Here is a 21,810-nt window from a genome sequence, read left to right on the forward strand (position 1 = left end):
GGGATCAGTGCAAAATGATCATTGTTTTTCCCCACAGCAAATTCGGTGGAAGAATTAAGTGGCATCAACTATCCTGAGACCTTCCTCGTTTCTTCCTTTTCTGCCTTTGAAAAGAGTGTACTCTCTTTTTTGTTTCGTTAATCCTCACCCGAGGATATTTTTTATTGATTTTTAGAGAGAGTGGAAGGAGAGGGAGAGACAGAGAGAGAAGCATTGATGTGAAAGACATACATTGTATGGTTGCTTCCTGCACTCGCCCAACCGGGGCTGGGGATCTGGCCTGCAACCAAAGTACATGCCCTTGACTGGAATCGAACCCAGGACTCTTCAGTTTGAAGCTGACAGAGCGTGCAGTCTCCTTTGGGAGAGTAACAGGAGCACATCGCTTGGGTCTGTCATCAACAGATGACACCTGCTACTCTTGGGACAGAAATGGCGCCTGAGCACTGGTCTTCTGTCCAAGGGCTATCATCTGAGGGCCGAGATCTAAAGCTTCGACTCGGGAATGATTCCCTCCACCTGGTGCTCACGTGAAAGTGGAGTCATTTCTAGACTGGGCCCGTTTGGGGCAAGATCTCTCTTGGTCTGAGAAAAATGACTGCTCTGCTAAAGAAGTCTCCTAGACTAAGAGGTGCAGCTATCATAGAGTGACCACTCAGTTCCTCTTAGCGACTATGACCCTGGACTTGGTGCTGGACGTGGCCAGTTCTGCTGTGAATGGAGTCAGAACAGAAATAAAATGGCTCTCTCCCAGGCTCCTCGGGAAGGGAGCCAGCCAATGTTGCAGGACCTGCCGGAGGTGCCCTCACTCCAGACTGCACGGAGCACTCCAAGTTATGACAGATGGCCCAGACGTTGTGTCTTCAGCCAGCTGTTCCCCGGTCTAGCCTCTGTTCAAGGACCTGTGGTTCCTCTCTCACCTGCAGACTGAGATGAGCTTGTGTGGGTGACGAGAACATCCCCATTGCCTTTCCCTCTAACTCTCCTGCCCCAGACTGCCCGCCTGTGTGGAACTTAGCTTCAGCAGTACTGAGCTCTCCCGTATGCAGAGCTCTCTGTTTCACTAGGAGCCTCCAGAAGTTCCAGCAGAGCTGACCTCAGCAGCATTTCTGACTGTTAGGATACTGAGATGGAGGCTTTAGTATCACACTTGGTTTTTAAAAGGATGTTCTGTAATGCTAGATGCCTGCCCTATTCAAAGTTAACCTCTCTTTGTGACTGGCCTGGGTTTCCCCAGACATGTGTAGGTTCCTAATAAAGCTCTTTCTTCCTTGGTGCCTTCTGTTTCCCTCCGGTTGTTTTGTGCAGAACAAAGAAATAATTGCCCAGTCTCTTGGGACCACTACCCGTCTGCCTCAGTGACTGCAGTCAGCAGCCTACCAACACATGTCAGGTTATGGAGCACTGGTGCTTAGAGAGAGCAGGGCCTTGTGGTTAACAGAAGGAGACCTGAGCTGGGGATCAAAAGACCCGGCCTCTTGTCCCGGCTCTACTGACAAGCTGTGTGATGCGGGGTGAGTCCCTCTCTCTCTGGACACATGATCCTAATCTGTAATAGAAGGGCACAATTCTCTCAAAGCTTGTAGGATCCTGTCTCCTGTGACTGGAGTACAGAGACACACACAGGCTTTAAGGCAATGTAGTCCTCAAGTGGGTGCAATTTTCCCCCCCAAGAGACCTGTGCCAATGTCTGGAGACACTTTGTTGCCACAACTGGATGGTACTACTAATGGATAGAGGCAAGCAATGCTGCTAAACATCCTACAGTGCACAGCACAGACCCCGTAACACTTACCCAGCCCCAGATATCACTGATGACAATGCTGAGAAATCCGGCTTTAAGGAGACTGGACTCCAACGCTTGCCTCTCCACTTTGCAGTCCTCTTTGTGATTCCGGGTAACCATGTTTGTCTCCTCCCCTCATCATCTCTTTTGCTGTGAAGGATTAGGAGTTTCATTCGCTAGCTTGTGCTAAAGTTATTGGCTGGTCTTCAAACATTCATAGCTTTAGTAACTGGTGTATTAGGGTTCATTTAGAGAAGTAGACTGCTGGGAGTATGTAGTCTGTGTCTGTCAATCTAACCTATATGTGAGATTTATCCCCAGGATTCGACCTTATTCAAGGATGGCAGTTACTTAAATGGTCTCTGGAAGGTTGTCTGCGTGTCTGGTGGTAGAGATGGGAATCCATGAGGCAGGCAGTGGGGAAGGAGAGATGGGAATAAAGTGAGGGGCGAGCAAGGACAAGCTGGAGCCCACTGGGCCGGACTGGCACCCGTGTCAGTGCTCACTTTGATGAAGTGGGTGTCCTGCAGGAGAAGCTCGCTGGAGGCACTTGTCACTGAGCTGAAAGCAGCCCTGGCCCAGGTGGGTGAAAAGCTGCAGGAGGATCAAGGCGAAGGGAGCAGTTGCAGGCCCAACTGCTGCCCCATCTCCAAGAGGGTCCCCAGCAGACACCGAAGTGTCTGTGCCTCCTTTACAGGCATCACCACAAACTGACCACTGCTTCACTTCCACCTTCTGGACCTTTCCCAGAAGTCTCTCCTGTGGCACATCTGACTGGAAATGTACAGAGGAGGAAAGTCTGGAAAATGTAGGTCATGTAGCCCCCTTGACGTATTACAAAGCTACAACCACTGGCTCCCAATTTTGAAACGAGGGAAAAATGGGCCTAGCATCCGAGCTTGCACAAGTTAACCTGTGCCAAAGTGATCTTGCTGAGCTGGGACGTCTGAAGTTCTCTTTCCTTTGGAGCAGGAAACATCACTCACAAAGTAAGGATGACCTACCCACTGTTTTGGTCTAAGGAAGTGTTTCTTAGACTTTACTTCAAAGTGCTGGAGACTTTGTTTTTAAAGGGATTGGGAGAGTAATATAACAGCCCCCCTATAAAAGAGATTAGAGAAGCCAGATACAGAAACTTCCCTATTGTGACTCCATTCTTGTGAAACATCCAGAAAAGGTAAATTCATAGACAAAAAGCAGATTGGTGGTTGCCAGGGGCTGATTGGAGGGTAGAGTAGGGAGTAACTCCCTGATAGGTACAGGGTTTCCTTTGTGTGGGGATGAAAAAGTTTTGGGGCTAGAGAGAGGTAGAGGGTGCACAACATTGTGAATGTACTGAAATTGTTCACTTTTTAAAAAATATATTTTATTGATTTTCCACAGAGATGAAGGGAAAGGGATAGAGAACTAGAAACATTGATGAGGGAAACATCGACCAGCTGCCTCCTGCTGGGGATGTGCCCGCAGCCAATGTACATGCCCTTGACCAGAATCAAACCTGGGACCTTTCAGTCCGCAGACCCACGCTCTATACACTGAGCCAAACCAGTTTTAGCTGAAATAATTCACTTTTAAATGTCCAGGTTATGTGAATTTCACCTAAATAATTTTTTATTTAAATGCAAATCCTATTTAAATGCAGATGAGTAATTCTAAATTCTGGTCTCAATATCACTATTGTTATACAATAGAGTTTGAAATATCATTGATTTTCCCCAGCTTTACTGAGGTATAATTGTTAAAAGTCATATATATTTAAGGTATACAACATAATTTGATATCGTGAAATGATTACTACCATATCAAGTTAATTAACATACCCATCATCTCATAGTTACCTTTTGTGTGATGAACACACTTTAAGATCTACTCTTAGCAAACTTCAAGTATACAATACAGATTATTAACTGCTAGAGACCCGGTGCACGAAATTTGTGCAGGGGGGTGTGTGTGTGTGTCCCTCAGCCCAGCCTGCACCCTCTTTAATCTAGGACCCCTAGAGGAATGTCTAACAGCCTGTTTAGGCCCGATTCCATGGGATCAGGCCTAGACAGGCAGTTGGACATCCCTCTCATAATCCAGGACTGCTAGCTCCCAACTGCTTGCCTGCCTGCCTGCCTGATTGCCCCTAACTGCTTCTGCCTGCCAGCCTGATCACCCTCTAACCAGTCCCTGCCAGCTTGATCGATGCCTAACTGCTCCCCTGTTGGCCCAATTGTCCTTAATTGCCCTCCCCTGCCATTCTGGATACCTCTAACTGCCCTCCTCTGTAGGCCTGGTCACCCCCAACTGCCCTCCCCTGCTGGCCTGGTTGCCCCCAACTGCTATCCCTTGCTGGCCACCTTGTGTGTTGGGAGTGGCGGTCAATTTGCATATTACCTCTTTATTATATAGGATATTCACCATGATGTACATTACATTCCCTGAACTTATTTTATTCATTGATTTCTTAAAAATAAAAAGTATTTGAAAAATAACTTTGAGTAGTTCTAAGACCTGTATAGTATCCTGGTCTAGAGAAAAATCTAGAAGTCCAGAACAAAGGACTTCTAGAACCTTCTGTTGGGAAAAGCAGAATCTTGTACTGCCCTGGTGTAGAACTTCTAGCTAAAAGTAGTGAAAGGATTTTGTGTCCTCATGTTACAGGAAAACCTCTAGGTGAGACTGGCCCCTTTAAGACTCTGAGGCAAGTAATTTGGTAGCTAAGGAGTCATAATGGCAATTTTCTTGGGTAGTTCTCCCTGGAAATGTAGTTCTTACCTTGAGGACCAGAAGTAATGAGGAGCAGAGCCATCTCCTCATTTGGATTGGTGAGAGAGCTCTATGTAAATGTGCTTACACTTCTTTGGCTTCCTTTCCTAAAGTCTAATGTCTCTGAGACCATGGTATTTCATTTGGGCTCTTTTCTGTTCTGTGGGAGAATACAAGGCTTAGTGAAAGAGAAGACTTTCTGTGAAATATGGATTAAGTGCTCCGTCCTATTTCTAAAACAAGAGGGAACGGGAGGGAGAAAGTCTTACCCCAAGAGCACCTGTGAACCCCATTGCGAATGTAAATGCATTCTGCTGAGAGATGTGCCGATGGAGGAACATCACTCTGGATTTTTTTTCACGAATCCAGGTATTCTTGATTAGTGGACAGTCAGTGCTTAGGACTTCTCACGCTGAAACAGAGAAGTGGATGAGAGTTGTGAGTTCAGGACTCGGAGTAGACACTGTGTGTGCCCAAGTCCTAAGTTCTCACCACCATGAGAACTTAGGACTTGGACACACACACCCTCCTTCATAGACTCCCTCTTCTTCCAGGAACGGGAACCAAATTGATCCGTTGCTGGAGTTGGCTTAGAGATGGACATGCTAAGGGACCTTAAGACCTTGCAATTTGAGTATGGGATTGAAGAGGAAGACCGCTGCTGGCTGTATTTGCAGGGTCGTTATCAGGGGCGGTTGACTGAGGCCTGTGCCCATGCAACCTTCCTCTGCAAACTACTCCGTGATTTGAGGTAAGCGAGGTTTCCAGGGTGAGACAGATGGAGAAGAATCTCACTGCAAAGACTCCAAATGACTTTATCTTTTTATATTGGAGAATAACTTTGGTGTCTTCCTACCTTTTCCAACTCACAGCCTATTATTCCTGGTCTGAAAACACCAGAGAAATGCATACTGGAGTCCCTTGGCTGTGGTTCTGTCATAAAGCATGGATCAGTGGTAATTTCCTTTCAGTGGGTGCATTGATTAAATAATAAATTCACTCATCCCACCATTCATTCATTCACTCATGGAGATGAACAATGACTTGTCATTCCATGAAGAAGGTGTAAGTTCCTTTTTATGGGGCTAATAGTGGAATGTTCCTTCATAGGAAAGCCATCTTAGACTCTGGGTCCCTATGACCAGATGACTTGCTTGAAACCAGAACACTGATTTACAGAGAAAAATCTCAGACCATCCTGGCTTCTGCTACTTAATACTGTACAATGTGGCTTCAGATACTTAAATAGAAGTCATGTGAGAGCCAGGTACCTAGGTCTAAGCTCTCGGGTTCTGTAACACTAGGGTTACTCTTGGAGTCTTTGAAAGCGCCCACCCCCCATCCACCCGCTCCCCCTTCCAGTCTACTTCTTAGTCTACTTTTGTTGCAATTAGATTAACTCCTTGTTGATGGATCTAGACCTGAAATAAACATGTTATAGATACAGCAGCATTTTCCCAAGGAGGCAGGCTGCTCAAGGAGTTTGCTGATTGGTTGACTGATAAGAAGCATAAACCTATTGTTTAATTCAAGGTGAGTGATGAGAAACTGATATGTGAAGCTTCCAGGAAGGATTTTATATTTGGAAGGGTCAGGCTCTGAGAGAAAATGCTCTCCTGTCAGCCGAGAGAGAAGCCTTATAGAATGTGGCTTGTGATGCTTATAGGGAAACTCCAGAATTTTGATTTTTATTCTTTTATTTTGTCGAGCTTTAATTTCTCAAAAACTAAATATGGAACAAATATAAGGCTGTCATGTAACAACATAAAACAATGCCTGATGTATTCTGAGGTCAGACTTTGTTTATCTTGGGCCAAGGAAATACACCCAGAACCAACAGTAAGTGAAGTGAGCCTCTGGAAAGAGAGGGCTCCAATCCTTGACCCTCAATTTCTTAGGTCTGTTTTCCCTCATTATAAACCATTGTCTTTTATAAATCATAGGTTTGAAAAAAACTAAGTTACCTGGTTTCCTGGATCTGTGCAGAACTGAAGCAGCAAACTGGAAAGAATAGGAGTGTGGCCGGAGATGGGTGCTGAGCTCACCCTGGTGGCAATGGAAATTGGCTGCTGTCTGCACAGGAAACAGGGAACAGGCCCGTGTTCCAGGATGATGTACAACAGTGGCTGCTCACAACGATGGTCCTGCGTCAAAAAATGGTTTAACATTCAGACCTCATGTTTAAAGCACTCAATAAAGTAACAATGATAAATGCTTTAATGTAATTATAAATATACATCACCAGCTCAAAACCTGGCATCTTATTCAAGTGGGGTGAAACCAGAGGCATTCCCATGAAAATCAGGAACAACAGACATGAAAATGCACTATTCCTACCACACATTTCACCAAGAAGATGTTCACTTAAAAATGTTTTAAACCAGTGTTGGTCCTTTGAAGGGGTATGCTTTACTTTCTGGAAAATTCACTCATGGAGCACATTTTATTCCCTAGTGATGCTGCACGAGTGCTTCTCTTGACTCCTTAAGGTGCCCCAGGCTGCCATCTGAGGAAGTCAGAGCAGGGAACATCAGAGGTTGACAGGCAAGAAGAGAGCCAGGGTGAGCATGAATTTATGCATGTATCTGTGTGTTCGATTTCCAGAAAATTAATATATGAGATGCAGGTTTCCAGTTACCGTTCCGTTGGATCGCGTTACACCACTCCTAAAGATGAGTTAAAGGTGGGCATCATTGGAGGCGGCCATCTTGGGAAGCAACTGGCTCAAGTACTGCTTCATCTTGTCCCCATCCCTCCTGAGAAGCTGTGGATCTCCACTCGGAGGCCCGAGGCCCTGGGTGAGGAGCAGTGTGCGGTAGGAAGGGGCGTGGGTGTGCCCTCGAGGCGTTAACGGGGCTTTTGAAAAAGGGGAACCCTCAGGTGCAGCGTGCTGACTTCTCAGCTTCCTGGTCTGAAAAGAGCTAGAAAGATGGTTTTTAACTGGTTCCTTAAAAGAACTTTCTTCTCCACTTAAAATGTTGTATAGCCATCTCTCTTCCTCGTGCCCTTGGTGGTGCGATATCTTTCTGGGTCTTCGATACAGAGCTTTCCAAATAGAGTTGAGCTCAGCCAGTGTGCTCAGTGGTTAAGCATCAACTTATCAACCAAGAGGTCAGGATTCGATTCTGTCAGGGCACATGCCCCAGTTGTAGACTTGATCCCCAGTAGATCCAGTGGGATTGGGTCTAAACAGATAGTTTAACATCCCTCAAGTGATCCCAGATTGGAGAAAGTGCAGGCTGGGCTGCGGGACACTCCCCCGCCCCTCCCCCATGAATTTCGTGCACCGGGCCTCTAGTCAATACATACTGAACTTATCCATCATCCTCAAAAGTTCCCTTGTAATTCCTATCTATCTCTCTAGAGCCCCCTACCTAGGAAACCACTGATCTGACTTCTGTCATCTGTCATAATTATTTGCATATTCCAAAACATTATACAAATGGAATCATATAGTTTTTACTGTTGTTTGGTCTGACTTCTTTCACTTTGCATAATTACTTTGAGATATAATCTTGTTTCATGTATTGATATTCTTTTTATTTCTGATTAATATTCCATTGTGTTAATATTCTAACTTACCTAGTCTTCTGTTGATGGACATTCAAGTTGTTTCCAGTTTGGGGCTATCCTATATAATAAAGATATAATATGCAAATGATTGTTACACTGTGAAGCTTAACGACTAGCCATGTAATGACCGGATCATGGATCAGCAGGAGAGTGGGGCAGTGAGCTACAAGCAGGTGGCAGAGAGCTACAGGAGCGGGCAGGGCAGGAAGCTATGAAGAGGAGCAGGGGGAGCTACAAGAGGGTGAGGCAGCGGGCAGAGAGCTACTGGAGGGCGGCAGCAAGCTACTGGAGAGCTACTGGTGCATGATTCATGTGCAGGGCTACTAGTTACAAATAAAGCTGCTATGAATATTTGTGTACAAATATTAGTGTGGAAAAATGCTTTAATTTTTTTTTTTGTACATACTTGGGAGTGAAATGGGGGTCATATGGTAGGAATATTTAATTTTTAAAGGAACTCTAATATTGTACATTTTTTTCAAATTGACTTCCAAAAAAGGTTGTTCAGATATAAACTTTCACCAGTGTTATATAGGAACACCTATTTCACTACATTTTTTTTTCCAATTCTGAGCCTGTTGTTGTTCCACTTATTTATGCATTTATTGGTTGATTCTTTTTAAAAAAAATATTTTATTGACTTTTTACAGAGAGGAAGAGAGAGGGATAGAGAGTTAGAAACATCGATGAGAGAGAATCATTGATAGGCTGTCTCTTGCACACCCCCTAATGGGAATGTGCCCACAACGAAGGTATATGCCCTTGACCGGAATCGAACCTGGGACCCTTCAGTCTGCAGGCCAACGCTCTATCCACTGGGCCAAACCAGTTTTGGCTATTGGTTGATTCTTGTATGTGTCTTGATTGGGGATTGAATCCATAATCCTGGTGTATGGGATTGACACTCTAACCAACTGAGCTATCCGGCCAGGGCCTGGGCCTCTTTTATTTATTTATTTTTTATTACTATTTTACTATACCTTTAAAATTTTTCTTATTTTAATATGCCTTTTACTGACCACTAGAATAATTTGATATTTTTATATGTTTATTGCTATTTTGTGTTTTTTGAGTTCTTTTGGTCCAATTTTTCTGTTGGCAAGCTTGTTTTTTTCTTATTCATTTGTAAATGTTCTTTCTAATTAAGGAAACATTTTAAAAAAATAAATCTTTATTTTTCAGGTTATTAAAGTTGTTCTTCTTTTTCCCCCCATAGCTCCCCTCCACCTGGTTCCCACCCCACCCCATGCCCTTACTCACCCCCACTGTCCTCATCCATAGGTGTATGATTTTTGTCCAGTCTCTTTCCACACCCCCTACATCCCTTTCCCCCAAGGATTGTCAGTCCACTCCCTTTCTATGTCCCTGATTCTATTATATTCACCAGTTTATTCTGTTCATCAGATATTTTATTCACTTGATTTTTACATTCACTTATCGATAGATATGTATTTGTTGTTCATAATTTTTATCTTTACCTTTTTCTTCTTCTTCCTCTTCTTAAAGAATACCTTTCAGCATTTCATATAATACTGGTTTGGCAGTGATGAACTCCTTTAGCTTTTTCTTATTTGTGAAGCTCTTTATCTGACCTTCAGTTCTGAATGATAGCTTTGCTGGGTAAAGTAATCTTGGTTGTAGTTCTTGCTATTCATTGCTTTGAATATTTCTTGCCACTCCTTTCTGGCCTGCATCGTTTCTATTGATAATCAGCTGACAATCATATGGGTATTCCCTTTTAGGTAACTAGCTGTTTTTCTCTTGCTGCCTTTAATATTCTCTCTTTGTCTTTTGCTCTTGGCATTTTAATTATGATGTGTTTTGGTGTGGTCCTCTTTGGATTCCTTTTGTTTGGGGTTCTGTGTGCTTCCTGGACTTGTAAGTTTATTTCTTTCACCAGGTGGTGGAAGTTTTCAGTCATTATTTCTTCAAATATGCTTTCAATATCTTATTAATTGTTTACAGAGAGGAAGGAAGAGGGATAGAGAGCTAGAAACATTGATGAGAGAGAAACATCGACCAGTTGCCTCCTACACACCCCCCACCGAGGATGTGCCCGCAACCAATGCACATGCCCCTGACCAGAATCGAACCTGGGACCCTTCAGTCCACAGACCGACACTCTATCCACTGAGCCAAACCAGTCTCTGTTTTCAATATCTTGCTATCTCTCTTCTTTTAGCTCCCCCATAATTCTGATGTTGGTATGCTTGAAATTGTCCCAGAGGCTCCTTACACTATTTTCTTAATCTTTCCTACAAACTCAATCCAGTTAGCTGTGTAATTTTAGCCCAGTTATATAACTTCTTGAAGACTCAGTTTCCTCATCTATAATATATGAATAATACTAGTCTCTGACTTGCCCTGGCTGGTGTGGCTTAGTTGGCTGTGCATGGTCCTGTCCACTGAAAAGTCATGGTTAATTCTCAGTCAGGGCACATGCCTTGGTTGTGGGATCGATCCCTGGTCAGGGTACATGTGGGAGGCAGCTAATCAATGTTTCTCTTAAACATCGATGCTTCTCTAAAGTCATTCTCTATATATAAAAGCCTAAGTGCTTGTCACAACTGAAACAATCAAATGGATGACTGAAAAGGCTGTGTGGGACAACCAGGCTGACAGGGGTATTAGTGAGGGACTACCAAAGGATCGCACAGCAGGCTGCATGGGGCAACCAGGCCAGCAGGGGGAGCAGTTAGGGGTGACCAAATGACTGAACAGGGGGGATAGTTAGGGGTGATCAGGCCAGTGGGGGTAGGGGGGCAATGAGGGGTGACCAGGCTGGCAGAGGGGGGGCAGTGAGGGGTGACCAGGCTAGCAGAGGGGATAGTTGAGGGTGACCAGGCCATTAAGGGGGGTAGTTGGGGTGACCAGGCCAGTTAGGAGGGATCAGGAAGGCAGGAAAGTGAGCAGTTAGAAGCCAGTCATCCTAGATTGTGAGATGAATCCCTGACCTAAATCAACAGTCAGACATCCCCTGAGGAGTCCTGGATTAGAGAGAGTGCAGGCTGGATTGAGGGGACCCCATCCCCCCTCCCCATGCACAAATTTTGTGCACCAAGCCTCTAGTAAAAACATTAAAAAATACTAGTTTTTGCCGAAGCCAGTTTGGCTCAGTGGATAGAGTGTCAGCCTGCGAACTAAAGGGTCCTGGGTTCGATTCCAGTCAAGGGCATGTACCTTGGTTTCAGGCACATTACCAGTGGGGGGTGTGCAGGAGGCAGCTGATTGGTGTTTCTCTCTCATCCATGTTTCTTACTCTCTGTCCCTCTCCCTTCCTCTCTGTAAAAGATCAATAAAATATATTTTTTTAAAAATACTAGTTTCTGCCTCATTAGGTCCTTATGAGGACTTCCTTCAATAATACATATAAAGCACTTTGTAAATTATCTGACACATAATAAACCTTCAGTAAATTGGAGCAGAAAGCCCTAGCCAGTTTGGCCTAGTGGATAGAGCATAGGCCTGCGGAATGAAGGGTCCTAGGTTCGATTCTGACCAAGGGCACATGCCTGGGTTGCGGGCTTGATCCCCAGTAGGGGACGTGCAGGAGGCAGCCAATCAATGATTCTCTCTCATCATTGATGTTTCTCTCTCTCTCTCTCTCTCTCTCTCTCTCTCTCTCTCTCTCTCTCTCTCTCTCTCTCTCTCTCTCTCTCTCTTTCTCTTTTTCTTCCTCTCTGAAATCAATAAAGAAATATATTTTACAAAAAAAAATTGGAGCTGAAACCGGTTTGGCTCAGTGGATAGAGCGTCGGGCTGCAGACTGAAAGGTCCCAGATTTGATTCCGGTCAAGGACATGTACATTGGTTGCGGCTGATCGATGTTTCTCTCTTATCGATGTTTCTAGCTCTCTATCCCTCTCCCTTCCTCTCTGTGAAAAATTAAAAAAATATATTAAAAAAAAATTGGAGCAGAAGGCTTCTGAAAACCTCCAGCATTTGAGGTAAGGATGAAGAGTCTCATAATCTTAAGTGTTACCACTGTGGCTGCCAGCGGCTGCTAGCAGGGCACAAGGCATTGCTATATGGCTTCTACATGGCATGAGTGCATCTCTTCTGATTTATGTGACAAGAGTTGAGATAGAATAACTGCCTTCCTCTCCCTACAGTCGATATTCAAGCCCAACTCTCCTCTGTACTGTGATTTCTCTGTCTTTTTTTTTTATCCCTCCCAGAGGAGTTCCAGAAGCTGGGGATCCGGTGCTTTTACAATAACGCTTCTCTTGTGGCCTGGGCCGACGTGATATTCCTCTGCTGCCTGCCATCTCAGCTGCCTAATATCTGCTCAGAAATAAACACCAGCTTTAGAAAAGACAGCATTGTATACAGCTTAGTATCTGCCATCCCAATACCCAGGTACCTGGCTAGGGGGAGCCCAGAACTGGCAGGCTGCTCTGTGTCCTCCCCCCTGGCTTCTGCTCCCACCTCCACTCAGCTCCTACCTGTGGGAGGTGGTCATTCCAGGAGTAAAATGGAAGCCACTTCACCTGCAGGGTCCAGCCAGCTTTGTAATTGCGTCTTCCCCACTTCCCTGTAAACTGCCCCTGGAGGTGGGTCATTTTCTTTGATGTGCAAAAGGTTGGAACTGCAATAGAGCATTGCCTCCCACTGCTTGCAGCTGATTCACGTTCCTGTTGGCATCAGTGAGAGGGGAAACCACCAGTCACAGGATGAAGAGTGTTTGAGAACCCATCAGGTGTTATTTTTCTACCCCTAGTGTCCAGGCCAGTGCCTGGCGAGTGATTACATTCAGTGAGTGTTTGTTAGGCAGACGGCTAAACAATCCAAAGAGGTGGTTGCCCTCAGCGCTGACCGCACCTGTGCTGTGGGGGGCTGGGGAGTGGAGGTGGGGATATCTGTTGTTGGGGTTGGCAGTTAACTCAGTGGATCATATGGTTTATTCTAGTCCTGGCCTGCACTCCCTGTCTTGGTGGCTTTACTTTCAGGTTGAAGAGGCTGCTGAACCACACCAATATCTTGCGGCCTCACTATCAGTGTGTGGAAGGTTTTGCTAACATCTGGCAGTCCAACAGGGAAATCACTGCTGCTCTCCAAGATCCCGTGATTCTTCTGGCTACCTGCCCCTACAACCCTGCTGGTAATGGCTCATCCTAGTTTTGGCACTCTTTTAAAAATTACTTTCCTCCTAGCCTGTTGCTATCTTATTAGATCCCAGTGTATGTGTGTGTGTGTGTGTGTGTGTGTGTGTGTGTGTGTGTATGCTCTGGGTGAGTGTGGGGAGTACTGTACAACTAGATACATTCTCAGCTATTTAGGTTTTATACAGGACCAACTTTGGTGGCAAAAAAACAAACAAAACAGTCCTAATTAGGGAAAGCTGAGACGTCTGAATATTTGAATCCTTTAAGAATGAACTGGAGCCGAAACCGGTTTAGCTCAATGGATAGAGCGTCGGCTTGGGGACTGAAGGGACCCGGGTTCGATTCTGGTCAAGGGCATGTACCTTAGTTGCGGGCATATCCCCAGTAGGGGGTGTGCAAGAGGCAACTGATCGATGACTCTCTCTCATCTATGTCTCTAACTCTCTCTCTCTCTCCCTTCCTCTCTGTACAAAATCAATAAAATATATTTTAGAAAAAAGAAAAAAGAATGAACTGGAAATGACCAGAGGAGAGAGTCTATTTAAACAGGAGGATGTACTATCTGGGACTAAATGTTGTCGTTTTTGTGTGCTTTTCTTTTATCCACACCTGAGGATGTACTTATCGATTTGAGAGGAGAGAGAAAGAAAGACAAAGACAGAGAGAACATAGACTGGTTGCTCCCACGCGCACCCCAACCTGGTTTGGAAATACAACCCAGGTATGTGCCCTGACTGGGATTTGAACCTGCAGCCCTTTGAACATGGGCTGATGCTCCAACCAACTGAGCCACAGTGGCTGGGCTAGGATTAAGGGGTTTTGCCTTGCTCTAATCTTTTTCCTAGCTCCTTCTTTTTTTTCTTCTTCTTCTTCTTCTTTTTTTTTTATTAAGGTATTATATGTGTACCATTGCCCCCACCAGAGTTTTGCGTCCATTGGTTATGCTTATATGCATGCATACAAGTCTTTTGGTTAATCTTTTATCTCCCCCATGTCTCCCTCCCCTCCCCGCTAAATTTGACAGTTTGTTTGTTGCTTTACTGTCTCTGCCCTAGCTCCTTCTTTTTTTTTTTTTTTTTTTTTTTTTAAATATATTTTATTGATTTTGTACAGAGAGGAAGGGAGAGAGATAGAGAGTTAGAAACATCGACGAGAGAGAGTCATCGATCAGCTACCTCTTGCACACCCCCTACTCGGGATATGCCCGCAACCAAGGTACATGCCCTTGACCAGAATCGAACCCGGGACCCTTCAGTCCCCAAGCCAACGCTTTATCCATTGAGCTAAACTGGTCTCGGCCCTAGCTCCTTCTTAATTGGCAAGGTCTGATGTAGAAATTCCTAGAGATGCTTTTACCATTAGAAATGTTCACATTAGCCCAGCTGAGGTGGCTTAGTGGTTGAGCATTGACCTATGGACCAGGAGGTTATGGATTGATTCCTGGTCAAGGCAGGTTCATCCCCAGTGTGGGGCCTGCAGACGGCAGCCGATCAATGATTCTCTCTCATCATTGATGTTTCCCTCTCTCTCTCCTTCTCCCTTCGTCTCTAAAATCAATAAAAACATCTATTAAAAAAAAAAAAGGTCCACATTAGTCATACCTGTCCTACCGTGGCAGCGTCAACATGATGTGTTATAAAGGTCACAAGCAAGGCTCATGGCCCAGGGAGGGGGAGTGTTTGCTTATCTTGAGGCTCATTTGACCAACTTGTCTTGGAAAAAAGGTGGCTATTCACTGTCTGGATTGGTCCTCGGGTCCCTGCAAATGTTTTTGGTGGTGCTAACTGGTCTTTCCTCTGTTATTGATTTGTAGGCGGGATAATCATCAATATCAAGTGGTTGGAAGGAGTATTTTACGCAGCCTTGAACACCTGCACAGCAAAGGACATGCCCCATGCACAAACGCTGCAGATTATGAATAAGCTGTTCCTCTCTGCGCACACTGACAACTGTGAGGAAAATGGAGCATCGTGCCCAAAACTTCAATTACAAGACTTTATCAGCCAAGACTATGCCAAGGATATGCCTCAGAGGAGGTAAAGTATGGCAGCTGGCTGTTCTAATTCCTCCCACACTGTTGTTTTAGCAGGCACTTTGTTCTTCCTCTTTTATGTTATCTTTGCAAACTTAAAGAAGAAATACATACTTGTAAAAAAAATCCAGCTAGTAGAAGGAGGAAAGCCTTCCTTTGCTCCCCAACTACCATTTCATAAACTTTACCTCTAATGGATTTTAGATTTATTTTCATTATATTAAAGTGTGGACATTTGTATTGATATACACATTTTAGAAACATGGGGACTATATATGCTGCATTGTCACTTACTATTGTTGTATTATCAATCAGCGAGCTAGACAAGATGCCTTAATAAGCCAATTAGTTAGACATCATCCTTTTTAAAAATATATTTTATTGATTTTTTTACAGAGAGGGAGAGGGATAGAGAGCTAGAAACATCAATGAGAGAGAGTCATCGATCAGCTGCCTTTTGCACACCTTCTACTGGGGATGTGTCTGCAACCAAGGTACATGCCCTTGACTGGAATCAAACCTGGGACCTTTCAGTCTGCAGGCTTACGCTCTATCCACTGAGCCAAACTCATTTTGGCTTAGAAGTCATCTTTATTTTGCACAGGTTCAGAGCAGATTACCTCTGTCAAATTCTGAACAAACACAGGAAGGAGTATTCCCTTTTTATATCCTTTTAGTTCTTTGTATAAGTTATTTTTGCAGACAGCTTGTAACCTTGAGTATATATCATATATAACAAACACCTGTGATATCTATACAGATAACTTGTAGCCATGAGTACATATCCTATCTATTCAGACATCTGTAACCTTGATACATAATGAATAAAGACTTGGGATGAGAATATGGGACTTATCATCAGTATCAGCATATCAGCCCCTTTAGATAGCTAGCTTTCAAGGTCAGTTAAGTTTATTCTTTCTATTATTCAAGCTAAAAAACAAAGTTATCTACACTAATAAAAGAGAAAGATGCAAACTGACCATACCTTTGTGACGCCCACCAGCCAATCAGTAGTGAGTATGCAAAGTAACCCAACAAAGATGACAGGTTAGTTTGCATACACAGGCACCGAGCAGCTGGGGGTGGGATGCTTGTGTCATCGCAATGGCGACGATGCAGGCGTTCTGCACTGCCCCAGCTGCTCCGAGTCTCTGGGCAGCATGGGAAGGCAGAAAAGCAGCTCAGGGCCTGAGCAAAGGTGGAATGGCAGCTCTGGCCAGAGTGAAGGCAGTGCTGGTAGCCAGGGGAAGGAATGGCCATTCTTGCACAAATCTTTATGCATCAGGCCTCTAGTTTTTACAGAATAAGAGACTGTCTAAAAATAACAGAGTTGACTTATGGAACAAGGGACTAGCAAGAAATAGCAGAGATCTTTAAAACAGCAGTTTCAAACAGCAGTTTTCCTTAATGAGGTATCATTACTATGCTTCACTATGTCATGGATACATTCTCTGTTAATACAATCATATTTGTTTCATGTATGAGCAACTGCATAGGCATCCATTTCTATATTTAAATTTATTTATCCTGTTTCCTCTTGATGGTATTGTAGTCCTCCCTGCCCCAAATTTCACATCAACGGTTACATTAAACATTCTCCTTGTTTTGCATACTTGTATCAGTATTTCTGTTAGATGAATAGTTAGAACAATATTTCTGGGTTTGAGATGATATATACCGCATTTTCTGGCATATAAGACGACTTTTGAAACGAAAAAAAGTCAACTGAAAATCGGGGGTTGTCTTATATGCCGAGTATATCCCGAAAAACTGGTGTTGCCTCGGAAGTGGGGGGTAGTCTTATACAGTGAATATAGGCCTAAACCTAGGTTTTAACTGTAAAATTAGGGGGTCGTCTTATACGCCAGAAAATATGGTGCTCTAAGTGGCCAGATTATTATGATCTCTGAATTTATAATAATCTGGCCACTCATACTAGAGGCCCAGTGCATGAATTCGTGCATGGGTGGCATCCGGCCAGCCTGGCCAGTGGGAGGGGACATGGGCAGTTGGCTGGCCTGCCTGCTGGTCAAACTCATGGTTGAGGGGACAATTTGCATAGTAACCTTTTATTATATAAGATGTACCCTGAGTGGCCGGATTTTTATGCATTCAGAGATCATAATAATCTGGTCACTCCATATATATATATATATATATGTGTGTGTGTGTGTGTGTGTGTGTGTGTGTGTGTGTGTATCCCAAAAAAATGTATACACATTTTCAATAATTATTAATTCCAATGGGTAAAAAGAAAGAAATATTAATTGAGCTATCAGCTGTAAAATGTGTATACATTTTTGGGGGGACACTCTGTGTTTTATGTTTGTAGGCATTTGTAAATTGCTTATCAAAAATATGGTGCTTATTTTTATTTCCACCAATAGTATAAAAGAGTGCCATTGCCCATGGCTTCACAACTTTAAGATCTATCGGTTTAACCTTTGATAATCTAAATGGAAAAATTGCTGCTCTTGTTACAAATGCTTTTTGTCACTAAATTCACTGGACACATTTAAATCCTCTTCTTCCTTGACTATTAAAATGCCATTCTTCTTGGTACAATCTCTTAAAAAAAACATATATATATATATAAAATTGATTTTTTTACAGAGAGGAAAGGAGAAGGATAGAGAGTCAGAAACATTGACAAGAGAGAAACTTCTATCAGCTGCCTCCTACACACACCTCACTGGGGATGTGGTTGCAACCAAGGTACATGCCCCTAACCGAAATCAAACCTGGGACCCTTCAGTCCACAGGCTGATGCTCTATCCATTGAGCCAAACCAGTCAGGGTGGTACAATCTCTTTTTTTTTTTTTCCTTTGGCTTTCCTGATATCCTCCTGTTCTCATTTTCTTCCTCCTGTTCTCATTTTCTTCCTGTCTTTCCAGCCCCTCCTTGGCCAGCTTCTCTTTTGCCCCATCCTTAAATCAGGGAGTTTTCAGGGCTCTGTCCTAGGCCTTCCTTTTCTTTCTACATGTTGTTCCTGGGTGATCTTTTTCCACTTTGGGAACTTAGGTTGACAATTTTACAGGGACACCACCAAGCCTATATCTCTAGTATGTTTCATGCCTAGGTAGTTCACACTCCCTGTCTCCACTCAAACTTTTTTTTTTTTTTATATATTTTATTGATTTTTTACAGAGAGGAAGGGAGAGAGAGAGAGAGCTAGAAATGTCGATGAGTGAGAAACATCGACCAGCTGCCTCTTGCACACCCCCTACCGGGGATGTGCCCGCAACCAATGCACATGCCCTTGACCGGAATCGAACCTGGGACCTTTCAGTCCGCAGACCGACGCTCTACCACTGAGCCAAACCGGGTTCGGCTCCACTCAAACTTGATGTGTCCAAAGCAGACCTTCTCTCAGACCTGCTCTTCCCGGGTTTCTTATCTAGTTACAAGCTTCTTCATCAGTTGTTCAAGCCTGACCTCTGGAAGTAATCCTTGGGTTTTCCCTTTTTTGTATTCTAATCAATCACCAATGGCCTGCCTTACACTTCCAGTTTAGGGATTTCCCTCCCCCTTTTTCCTGGGATTCCCTCCACTGCTCTCTTATTGTGGATCTTGTTCTGGGTCTCTCTTCCTCTGGCATGGCTTACTCCTTCATTGGGGATCAAGTCCTCCTCCAGGGGCTTCCTTAGAAAAAGATACATAGGAAGTAATTGTTAGAGACTATGTCTGAAAATGTTTTTTATTCTAACCTAATATTTTATTGGGAATGTAGCCAGGCCTAGAATTCTAGTTTAGAAATAATTTTCCCTCAGAAGTTTGAAGGCATTGGTCCATTGTCTTTCAGTCTTTAGAGTTACTGTTGAGATAGAGGTCCAGGGTCCCTCTAATTTTTTAATTCATCCTTTCTCTGAAACCTGAGTCTTTTGTGGATTCTGATATAAATGGACTGTGCCTTGGCTCAGTTTTATTGTCCATATTCCTTCCAGCTTCCAAACTCATTGCTCTTGTGTTCTCTCTCATCATTTTATGTTCTTGGATTATTTTTCATTTGGATTGTTTATTTCTTATTTATTATTTTACAAGGGTTTTCAGTAGGAATATGTTTTAAGTATTAGAAATATTTTTCATATCATTTCTCTTTCTTTTTGGTATCTTCTGCTGTACAGAAGTTTCTAATTTTTGTACTCAAAATTTTCAAGTTACTTCTTTATGGTTTCATGGTTTTAAGTCATAAAGACCTTCTTTATCCCAAAATATTCTACTTTTTCTTCTAGGATTTTATTTTTTAAATATTTAAATCTTTAATAAACTCAGGGTTTTTATTCATTTTTGAAAGCCACTTGTCCTAACATTATCCTTTTATGTAGTCTCTAAATTCAAGGAAGATACACTAAAAAGGATGTCAATGTCACTATTATAATCATTCTCTGATTATGAATTCCTCCCAAGATGCACTTAGAGAAATGTATATAAGTACAATATTGGATAGTTTTAGTTGAATTTTTTATTTAACTGTGCATTTGAATTAGTTTGATATAGCAAATGAAGAACCTTATTTCCAAGTGGAGGAACACTTTAAAAAAAATTAATGAGAGAAGGGGAGGTGGGGAGGAGAGAAAGAGAGAGAGAGAGAGAGAGAGAGAGAGAGAGAGAGAGAGAGAGAGAGAGAAACATCATTTGTTGCTTCCCACACAGGATGCTGTTCCAACCAACGGAGACCCATTGGTCAGAGCAGAAAATGTTCTTTAAAGGAAATGTGTACAGGTAAATCATATGTATTGATCAGACAAAAAGGTAACAGTTGTTTTGTTTTGTTTTTTTCCCACCCAGGCCTCTACCCTGGTTTGATCTGACTGCTGTGCAACTGAGGGACACTCCCTTTAGCGCAAAGCTCTTAACCTGGACTAGTCTCCAGGACCACATTATCCAGTTCTACTGTAGTGAGTTTGGCTTCTCCTTAACCAAAGAACAACAGTCAGAGGTTTCCACAAGCTCTATATTCTAATAAGAGAAGACAGTGCAGGACTCAGGATTCTTCCTCTCTCTACAATGGTCATACCCAGATCATCACAGCTGACAGTGGGGACTCATGGAACTGTTTGCCAACAGTTAGGCATGAAGAAATTAGAAAATGGTATTGACGGCTCTTTATAATGTAGATTAAAATAAGAGGTCCTTTACATTGGTATATATGTGTGTATCTGTGAAACTACATAACCCAACTACACAGTAAGCTGCTTCCCCATGAGAGCCTTGTTAATACAAATTATCTCTCTTCTAAAAGCTAAATTTAAGAAGATATAAGGTCATTATTAACTTCTTTTCCTATAGTGGTATATAGCTGACAAGTGATACAGCTTCACTTTGCTACCATTTAAAATTTTTTTTTATTGATTTTAACAGAGAGGAAGGGAGAGAGATAGCCAGAAACATCGATGAGAGAGAAACATCGACTAGCTGCCTCTTGCACACCCCCCACCAGGGATGCACCCGCAACCAAGGCACATGCCCCTGACAGGAATCAAACCCCGGACCCCCCAGTCTGCAAACCCACGCTCTACCACTGAGCCAAACGGGCTTAAGCGCTCTTTGCTACCGTTTTAGATAGAGAAGTAAAATGTGTGGTAAACATCTTAACTGTGACTCATTTCATGCTTATTTCATCTATATGTGACTGTTTTGGTACTATCTTATTTAAAAAGCTGTTCCCACTTAAAAGCATTTTTAACCATACAACCATACATACTTTTTTTTTAAAAAAAAAAATAGCTAGTGTTTATATTAAGTGGCTAAAAGTAATTTTGTATAATAGTTATCTTATTTCTATAGTGCAAGTTTATGCTGCAAATACTTTATGTCAATTATAATACAGCAGGAAAGAGCAGCAGTGACCACCAAGTGGAGAAAGAGGGACAGAACCATTGTGTGCCAACTGCTAAAGTGCTTTTGAATAAAGCTATTCACTCCATAAGTAAATCACCATGGCCCTACCTCAGTCATTCACACTTTTCTTTTTTGCATGATTATGAGTCAGGCAAATCAATGGCATTGAAAATGTTGTTAGTCCAATTTGGGGGAAAATTAGGCTCATCACTAAATATATATATATATTTAAAATATATCTTTATTGATTTCAGAGAGGAAGGGGGAGGTAGAGAGAGATAGAAACATCAATGATGATAGAGAATCATTGATTGGCTGCCTCCTACTGGGGATTAAGCCTGCAACCCTGGCATGTGTCCTTGTCTGGAATTGAACCTGGGACCTTTCAGTCCACAGGCTGACACTCTATCACTGAGCCAAACCGGCTAGTGCTCATCGCTAAATATTAACATTCGCTGGGACCGGTTTGGCTCAATGGATAGAGCGTTGGCTTGGGGACTGAAGGGTCCCGGGTTCGATTCCGGTCAAGGGCATGTACCTTGGTTGCGGGCATATCCCCAGTAGGGGGTGTGCAAGAGGCAGCTGGTCGATGTTTCTCTCTCATCGATGTTTCTAACTCTCTCTCTCCCTTCCTCTCTGTATAAAAATCAATAAAGTATATTTTTAAATATTAACATTCTCTTGAATGCTAAATTTAAAGCACTGTTCCTTCTCTCAG

At 43.1% G+C, this 21,810-nt stretch overlaps 2 protein-coding genes across 4 annotated transcripts in view; both read left to right on the forward strand.

Annotated features, from left to right (window-relative positions):
- The window catches only part of VIPAS39 (VPS33B interacting protein, apical-basolateral polarity regulator, spe-39 homolog), a 29,391-nt gene extending 28,114 nt beyond the window's left edge, over positions 1 to 1,277 (forward strand). For all 3 annotated transcript variants that reach the window (XM_036430309.2, XM_036430318.2, XM_045577496.1), the window contains one exon: positions 38 to 1,277. In XM_036430309.2, coding sequence (XP_036286202.1) covers positions 38 to 58 — 21 coding nt within the window. In that variant the 3' untranslated portion in view covers positions 59 to 1,277. The remainder of the gene's footprint in view (positions 1 to 37) is intronic.
- A 3,814-nt stretch (positions 1,278 to 5,091) lies between these two features.
- Positions 5,092 to 20,579, forward strand: NOXRED1 (NADP dependent oxidoreductase domain containing 1). The gene is made up of 6 exons (XM_036430345.2): positions 5,092 to 5,288; positions 7,142 to 7,335; positions 12,289 to 12,469; positions 13,060 to 13,211; positions 15,029 to 15,251; positions 20,040 to 20,579. Exons 1-6 carry the CDS (start codon positions 5,134 to 5,136, stop codon positions 20,212 to 20,214), a joined length of 1,080 nt encoding a protein of 359 aa, XP_036286238.1. The 5' UTR covers positions 5,092 to 5,133; the 3' UTR covers positions 20,215 to 20,579.
- The last annotated feature ends 1,231 nt before the right edge of the window (positions 20,580 to 21,810 follow it).

Source organism: Pipistrellus kuhlii, unplaced genomic scaffold (genome assembly GCF_014108245.1).
Source record: "Pipistrellus kuhlii isolate mPipKuh1 unplaced genomic scaffold, mPipKuh1.p scaffold_m20_p_1, whole genome shotgun sequence".
Taxonomy (NCBI): Eukaryota; Metazoa; Chordata; class Mammalia; order Chiroptera; family Vespertilionidae; genus Pipistrellus; species Pipistrellus kuhlii.

What these genes read in the sequence shown, in the direction of transcription:
- NOXRED1 (XM_036430345.2), top strand. Translation starts at nt 5,134, where the DNA reads ATGGACATGCTAAGGGACCTTAAGACCTTGCAATTTGAGTATGGGATT. An exon ending in AAACTACTCCGTGATTTGAG is followed by an intron (nt 5,289 to 7,141) that starts GTAAGCGAGGTT and finishes TTCGATTTCCAG; the next exon opens with AAAATTAATATATGAGATGC. An exon ending in TCTGCCATCCCAATACCCAG is followed by an intron (nt 12,470 to 13,059) that starts GTACCTGGCTAG and finishes CTTTACTTTCAG; the next exon opens with GTTGAAGAGGCTGCTGAACC.